Source organism: Castanea sativa, chromosome 3, assembly GCF_040712315.1.
Source record: "Castanea sativa cultivar Marrone di Chiusa Pesio chromosome 3, ASM4071231v1".
NCBI classification, from domain to species: domain Eukaryota; kingdom Viridiplantae; phylum Streptophyta; class Magnoliopsida; order Fagales; family Fagaceae; genus Castanea; species Castanea sativa.
In genome coordinates, this window is record NC_134015.1 from 9,336,151 (window position 1) to 9,345,164 (window position 9,014).

Genomic DNA, 9,014 nt, shown 5'->3' on the forward strand with positions numbered 1-9,014 from the left:
AAAGCCCAGCAGTCAATTTCATCCTCAACATTAAATCTATTTCGGGCAGCAACGACCATCCATCCTCTTTTTTTCACTCTGAAGTTATTGTTTGCAATTGGACCAGAACCTATTTCAACGTTCAAGTTGCAGACAGGGGTGTAACACATAGTAGCAAGTCCGAATGCATTAATTTGGTCTCGCATTGCTTGAGGAAGGCTTCTTAAGTATTCGTTTGATTCTCGAATGAGTATTAAACCAGTCTGCATATCAGACCGAGTTATTTTTTTCCTAAACAAATAATGCAATTCCCCAGATGGAAAGTTAGGAATTTGGCTTGGTTGAGGAGGACCAGTGGCCATATTTCTATATATTCCTTCCTTTTCCTGAGATGTAAAGAGGTGAGATTGGTCTTGCATTGTGCCAGAACATTCATTATAATATATACAGTGAAATAAAACATATTGTACATGATTCAACTTATACCAAACCAGCACATTACATGATGACTCATGCAAAAGAAGAGAAAGAACTTGCAAGAACAATTGTAATGACTAATGACAAATGCAAAACCTATATAACGGCTATTATGTTGCTTAACAGGGAATTTAATTGTCATCTAATTTTGTCCTCCATTATGATCACAAATTTTCACAATAGCATATAACAAAAAAATATACTTTGAATTAACATCTTTGGGCTAATGTGGTGGCAATGGTTAAAGGTGAGTTATAAGGAATTTGGATTCAATTACCTACTCATTTTTAGTTATCCTTAGCAGCAATATCCAAGCTCCATACAAAGTTGTCAATTACAGGGCCAACCTTGATCATTTGGTTCATTTTTATTGATCACATATGTATGTTATCAATGAAAAAAAATATGCAAGGAAATAATATTTTGAATGTAATGAAAGCATCAAGCGAGACAACTGTTAATGTTTTTTGTGAAACTTGATTCGATAATGACATAGTATCCACACTATTTGATCTTCAAGAACAATGGAGACAAAGAACCAATTTAAAACCTTTTGGTAGTGATGTTATTTAAAATCGAACTTAGTAGTGATGTTAATTAAAATCCAACACCTAGTACTGGGAAAATCAGTCAGCACAAAAATTTAAACTCTGGTGAAGAGAAAAATTGTAAAATTAGTCCAACACAAGGTGGAGGAAGAGAGTGGGAAAAAAAGAGAGCAAAAATTGCCAATTGATCTTACACAACCTGACAATGAGATTTTACAAAAGTAGTTCCCCTTGCAGTGATACAATGCTCATTATATTGATCAAACATCCGAGCAGTTCAGGACAAAATTTAATTCAACCACCCCCCACCCACCCCCCAAAAAAAGGAAGAAGAAGAAGAAGATTTGCACGGATTGTATTGTATAATTTTCTGCTGGCAAATCTAGCAGACTCAAGATGGGAGAGCCAATAGCTGTGCCTGTTTAAAAAAGAACCACGAATATCCATTAATTTGCTTCAAATGTTGTTGGCAGATTGGGAACTAACCATGCTTCCCATCCTAACCTCTCAATGGTCTTTTCCAAGAACATGAATCTTTATAACCATGCCCTTTGGGAACCAACTGCAAACTATCAGAGGCTAGATAACTAAGAAGTAAGATTATAGTTATTGCATGTCTCAGATCTATCTTTCTATAACACGCCTACTGTTTTTAAATTCAACGAAATCCCTGCCCATGTCCCTATCATATTCACGTTGCTGCTTCCCAAAACTACCTTCTCTTCTACGCCCCTTAAAATTCTGCATATCACCCCCTCTGTCATTCTTTCTCCACCCATCATGAGGAGTCCTTTGAGATCCTCTCTTATTACCTCGAGACCCTTGTGATGGTTCATCAAAATCATCATTGAATGAATTCCGTCTACCACTCATCTTACCAGCAGATCTAAATTTTGTGTCTCTTGTGAAGTTATGATTGGCACGACCTTGAGAGTTATTTTGTCTTCTATCAGATATTACATTATTCCCTCTAAATCTATTTCTAGAAGAACGTACATTATCATCATCCAATTCTGAACCAGAAAAGAGACCATCTTCACTATCATAACTTCCTTTCCTCTGGAAATCCCTTCTCCCAGAACCAAATTTATTCCCTTTGTTTTTCCTGGAATTAAAATTTCTATCTAAATCATCATCCACATCTGAGTAGAGGCCAAGCTCCTCATCAGAACCAAAGCTTAAATCCTTGGATGGACCTGCTTTACCTCTGCCTCTACTTCTTTGTCTAGAATTAGCAACATGACTAGATTTCCAGTTGGGATGAACAGAAAGATCTTCATCTGAATCCAAATCAAGTCCATCATCCTCGGAGCCTGAGAAAGCAGCTTTTCTACGTGTTGGCTTGGATGACTTACTGTAAGATGGAGAACTCGTTCTATGACCAGCAGCCATGCCATTATCAATGCCTTCACAATCTTCTGATCCAGAGTACCCTTCAACCTCAGAATATTCATTTGTAGAAGCCTTCCGTGCTGAATTATTATGAGTATCAAGCTCGTAGCTATCAATATCATCTTCTTCATCATCAAAATCATCAAACCCCATCCGAGCTCCATGAGTATCACCATCAGAATATTCCTTTTCATGGACCCTTGGCACACTGCTAGACCTATTAAAATCACCCTCAGGCCCTCTGAAATTTCCTCTCTGAGCGTGGCTATCTAAAGGAGAATTTTCAGCCATCCTGGGAGAATCTGCATACTCAAAAGCAGCAACATCTGCCCCGTCTGATTCATTGTCATCAAAATCAAAATTCCAGGCATTAGAAACCTCTTGCCGGTTAGCAATCTTCTCCAACCTTGTCCTAGGACCGTATTGCCTTTCTTGCATTCTGTCTTCCATAAGTTCATCAGGTGGGCGCTTGCATTCACAATGAAAACATGCCATATTCCTCCTATAATTTAAGAAGTTGCACCTGCCACATACAAAATCAACAATAAAGGGATGCAATAAACTCTTCATTAATGCTGGCTAATGGCTATGTATAAGCATAGATGTTCATCTTTAATATGCATTTAAAAAAAAAAAAACATTCAACAGGGGTCCAGACCAATGTTTTTTCAGGTTACAGGGAGATGACGGTGAAGAGTAAAAATCAAAGAACAATATCCTATGGCCATGCACTCCATTGCATTAAGTTCAGCATTTTTTATTTTTATTATAATTTTATTTTATATAGTTATTATTTTTTTAATAAAGTACTTAGAATCAAGTAGGCAGATGATGCAGAAAAAAGTCAAAATTTATATTGTAACTCTAAAATTCTGACCAAATTGTATTTAATTACACTCTTATCAAACCAATAAAAAATTGTGAAGCCCTTGCATGCACCCCCAATGAACCTAAAACTATATGGTGTACATGAACTGCATATAATAATATTCAATCATATCACAGATAACAAAGAGAATTCAAAAAAGCCAACCAATCTTTGAATTATTTTCAAGATAATATCAGCAACAAGGGGGAAAAACATAGTCATGGAGTAAAATCTTACTCAGGGCATTCCCATTCTCCTGGAAGCAGCTGTCTCTTTGGACGTTTGGTATCACATTGTAGGCACACAGTATTCTTTGCAAAATTCAAGAAGTCACACCTGAGAGCAGCAAGTATCAGCATCCTTAATTGTTGGTAAGGATCTACCTTGAAAGCATTTTGTCATGGGTTGCAGATATTTCTAATCATGTGTAAAATCACTTTGACATAGTTGCACAAAGCAGCCAAAAAAAGCAGGTAGATCATTTTTAAATAAATTTTCACTGGAATTTATATGCATCCTCAGAAAAAATTAAAACCCTTTGATTGATAACAGAACACAATAAATTTGCTTGCCATGACAAGATAAAAAAATTCTTAGGTAAGACATACTTAGGACACAGCCAGTCTCCTTTTTTCATCTCAACATCATCGCGTCCAACACGTTTCCTTGGAGGAGGAGGAGGCTGCTTGACTTTGGGTGGAGGCTTTTTAATTACCGGCGGAGGAAGATTTGGGTCTATTGGAACTGAGCTCAATTTGACAACCTCGTGAAGCAACTTACGAACAACAGTCTTGACGGACTTTTGTTTCAGAATATCCTTGTTGACTATGGATCCATTCACAGGGTCAAAACCAAAGGTCAATAGAACACGCATAACATCAATAGTTCGTGCCTCATCCTCTTTATTCGTAACCAAATATGCTCTGTCACAGGAGGTCCTCAAACTGCAGGAGCTGCAAACCTGACATACGAATTGCCATTATTCAAAATGCACTTATATGATAAAATATTCAATCATAAATGAGTACAAGGGATGAGGCAATGAAACTGGAAAGATTAGAAATTAGAGAAAAAAAAAAGTACATAGAGAATGAAGGAAAATCAATAGACTGCCTCATATCTGATCACTGCCATAAAAATATTAATGGATATGAATATAAAAGCTTGTTTTTTTTATTCGACTAAATTAGAAGGCAGAGCAAAGGATATATTACAACAGTTCATTATCTTTTTAAAGGTTGGTTGTTTTAAAGCCATGACATGAACATCCTAAACTTTTTTTTTTTGATAAGTAAGAAGAGAATATTATTAAAGAGAAAAGCGAGAAAAACACAGAGAGTTCACGTTAGTAAACATCCTAAACTTAAGAACATAATATTCTTGGAACTAACAATAGCAATTATGTCTATCTAGGCAGGTTGTAAAATAAAAGCATACTGTGAGCATCCAGAATCCCAAAAAAGAGGTAATGCCTTCAAATACTAAGCAACAAACAAGGATAGGGAGGGTGGGAAAGGAGAGGCAACAATATGTCAGTAATTAGCTCAAGTTTTGCATGAAGTTGGCAACCAATACACTAAACACATAATAAGGTAAGAAAGTAACACTCACATCTCCTTCATCAAGGTGGACGTGCTTCCTTAAAAGTTTCGCAGAGAAAACCACCTTTTTGTCTGCACTTGGGCATCCAAAACCAACCAGAATTTGAATGTCCTGTCTCGACAAGGACCTGAAATTAATTTCCTGTCTCAGCACTTGCAAAGCAAAGTGGGATTAATTTCATTATTGTTATCAATCACATGCATTAATAGAGTCCTAGAAAATAAATTGGACACTTAAGTGGGTTCAGTACCTTAGTCTAACACTAATCAACTAAAAGGGGCATATCATCCTTTTACTTTTCCTTCAAATTGGTTGCGGAAAAAGTGAAGTAAGACTTTTTTTTTTTTGTTCCCATTCGAAGGATCATTAGTTCTGTGAGACACAGAAGAGGTCGTAGAACTCTTCCTTCCCTTAACCCTCACCCCTAGTGTAAGCAGGATTCAATCTCAAGTCTAATGTGTGATGACTGATGACAGGAAACTTTATCGACTGAACTAGTGGAAACTCACTTTGATCTATATGATTTAAGTAGTTCTATTTCATGAATAACATTAAACTTCTAAGACTTAAAAGCTGGGAGTGTCTCTTTTCCTACATTAACTGCCACAAGAAACAGCATGGTTACTTTTTGCGACAGCAAGCACGGAATGGATCAAATCAACCTAAAGGACACTTATTAGCATCATGATCATTTCCCTAAAAGGGGATCACAGTATAAAGTCATTTGATATGATTCATAAAAACCAACAGTAATCAACCAACTATAAATAAAATCCCATCCACCAAAACCCACAATAGCATTTCCACAGAAAACTCAAAACCCAAATTTTCAGAACCGAAGAAAACCTGAACTCCATACCAAATCCATTTCTGCACAATTCAACATTCCCATAGACTAAACCAATACTATTCACAATCCAAATGCTCACTTAGTCAATAATAACCTTATCATTCTAATAATTTCTTCAAACATAACACACAATCATCAACATCAACATCCACATTTCCCACAGCACACACACACACAATCATCATTTTCAAACCAAACACCAAAAAAATTCAAAATTTCATATTCCAAACAAAAACATTTGTACCCACAAACCTCAAAATATCGAACCGGTCCTTCCCGAAATTGATGCACGCCGTGTGCACTGCCTTGAAATCCTTAAAATCAGTCCCCAAATCCTCATCCTCAATTGCAACTGTCTCCGAAGCGTTGAGGCCGAGCTCTTTAACCATTCTGTCCTCATCCTTCCTCCTATGATCAAAGTAGTTCTGCCCCACCAACCTCTCCATGAGCTCAATCCACTCAGGCCATGGATGCACCACCTCCACCACCATCCCCTCCTTCTTCTTCTTCACCTTCTCATTCGCAACCTCCAATCCCAAATCGGCATTACCACTGCCGCTATCAATCCCCAACCCTAGTTGCGATTGGGGATGAGGTGGGTGGTCAACTTGGGGGTTTCTGGATTGGCGCCAAGCGCGGATGCGTTGGAGGGTTTGGTCCTTTTGGGAGAGGAGGGACTGCTGCTGTTTTTCGATGGTGTCGATTTGGTCGAAGACGAAGCTGAGGCGGGCGGAGAGAGAGGAGGGTTTTGGAGGAGAAGGAGGGTCTGAAGAAGAAGAAGAAGAAGAAGAAGAAGAAAAGGGTTTAAGGAGAGAGAAAGGGAGAGGGGGTTTGGGGTTTTGGGAGGAGAGAGAAAGGCGTCTTAGGAGAAGGAGAGAAAATGGGGTTTGTGCCATTTGAGAGTGAGAAAGAGAAGAAATGGGGGTTTAAGGGGTTTTTAGAGGTAAAGAGCGTTAAATCTTAAAACCCTCTGCATGAATGAGAAAGAGGGAAGTGATACTGACGAGCGAAAAATGAGGAAAGAGCTTAAACCCTGTGGCTGTGGAGAGAGATGATATTCTGTATATCAAGTGTATGAGATATCCCACCTCTATATAACCATAACCCAAAAAGATAAATTTTAAAAAAATAAAAATAAAAAACCTTGACACTTTGGCTGCGTTTGTTTCGACGGTAAACGCTTTCAGGAAATTGTTTTTCACGTTTGCGGGTGTTTGGCAGGTGCTGAAATTTTAGTCAAACGGAAAATTAGCATCAGTTGACTGTAAATTACTGCCTCCCACCCGGAAATGATTTTCCATTTGTATTTTACCTTCAATTGGTTTCAGTCCTCATTTTCCCTCTCGGCTTCTCGCATCGTTAGTCACTCCAGACAAGCTCCACTCCCTGCCTCAAGCCAGTCCGAGCTTCACCTCCGTCCGACGAGCGCCGCCACTCTCCCACGGTGAGTTTCCTCCACCGTTTCTCACAGTCTCCTTCACACACCAAACGACCCACACCTCCGGCCCACTCGACGAAACCTCACCCACACACCTCCGATCCCCACACACCTCCGGTCCACTGGACAAACCCACACCCACACACCTCCGACCCACTTTACCAGCCCACCAACGGCGCGAGATCACGCCATGACCCACCGCGAGATCGCGTCATAACCCAGATCGCGCCGTTGCACCCTGGCACTGCGATCTTGCGCAGTCGCACCCCAGCACCGATTGCGCACCCCAGCACCGATTGCGCACCCCAACATCGATCGCGATAGCGCACCGCAGCATCGCGATCGTGCCGACGCACCCCAACCCTCGTGATCGCGCCAACGCACCCCAGCCTTCACGATTGTGCCGTCGCACCCCAGCCTTCGCGATCGCGCTGCCTTCGCGATCCTTGATCGCGCCTCCTCCTTCGCGATCCCGCCGCTTCTCTCTCGGATTTTATGATTTTTTTTTGTTTGGGTTTTGTTTCTTTTGTGATTCTACTGAGAAATGATGATAAATATTTGTTTGGAAGTTGAGAAAATGTGAGCATCAAGTAAAAAATGTATTTTCTATAATATTTTCAAGATCACAACTAAACACCTGAAAATATTTTCCAAAGTATTTTTTAAAATGCCACCAAACACCTAAAAATATTTTCCTTTTCGGAAAATATTTTCCTTTCTTGAAAACATTTTCTGGAATTGCTTTACTGTCGAAACAAACGCACCCTTTGTTTGGTTGGAAATGAGGGAAAAGAAAGGATTGCTACTCTTGTATGTGTTTGGAAATAGGGAAGGAAAGACAAAATAAAAAAGAAGAATCACTTTGTTTGGTTTGCAAGGAAGAGAAATGAAAAGAAAAATATTTGTTATTTATTTAACTTTTTATACCCTTATGAAGTAAAAATAGGAATACAAACTAATGGAGAATTTTTTAATTTTCAAGCACTTCTAAGTCAAACTTTGTTGCTGCAATTTTTTATAAAAAAAAAATTGTGTTTCTCTCAATTTTTGCCCAAATTAAGCAGAAATGAGAAACTAAAGTGTGGGCCCAAGTGATTCAATTTCTTCCTTATTTTTCTTCTCTCTTGCTAGCAAAACAAAGGAAATGTTACTCTTTCCTTCATTTATCTTCTCTTCCCTCCTATTCCCCATTTTCCAAACAAAGTGTAAAAACTTCTAAGGGGATGATTGGGGTAACAATCTTCTAGAGTTTTTAGAGTAAATATGTCGTAAAATGTTTAAAATTATATCCATCTTTTTGGAAATAAATGGCTGAATTTTGCCCAGTTAATAATTTAAAGAAATATTAAAGTGGTGATAATTAATATATATTTGAATTTTGATTACAAGGTAGATACTAATCCACTTATTTCAATACGTAATGTATAAGATTTTAATTGCCATACTAGAGTTACTATAAGAATTTTAGAGAATGATAGTTTCTCTCCAAATCCTTCAAACTCCCCCCCTCCCATTTTTATTGGATGTGAATTTTGGCAAATCCATCAATAGCTATATCATCAATCAAATGTTTAAATTTCAAGTTTTTTATAGTCTTAAATTGTGCATAAAAACTACGTTTATTTATCAAATAATAATTAATATCTAATTTGAACAAAATTTGACATGTATGTTAAAAACATAAAGAACATGTAATCAAATAGCTAGATTTTCAATATATATAATCATGTTAATTTATTTTTTAGTTTGGACTCGAGAGAAACTTTGTCCTTTATAGAATCTTAATATATATTACAACATCTTGTCATATAATGGTATTGGTAGTTTGGTACTTATGCGCACTCATGTGAGATTGTGAGA

General features: G+C 37.9%; 1 protein-coding gene across 1 annotated transcript; it reads right to left on the bottom strand.

The window, feature by feature from the left end:
- Positions 1–1,172: 1,172 nt before the first annotated feature.
- Positions 1,173–6,745, bottom strand: LOC142626864 (uncharacterized). The gene is made up of 5 exons (XM_075800572.1): positions 5,969–6,745; positions 4,876–4,993; positions 3,873–4,225; positions 3,502–3,600; positions 1,173–2,919 (listed from the first exon to the last, which is right to left on the bottom strand). Exons 1-5 carry the CDS (start codon positions 6,610–6,612, stop codon positions 1,629–1,631), a joined length of 2,505 nt encoding a protein of 834 aa, XP_075656687.1. The 5' UTR covers positions 6,613–6,745; the 3' UTR covers positions 1,173–1,628.
- Positions 6,746–9,014: the final 2,269 nt, after the last annotated feature.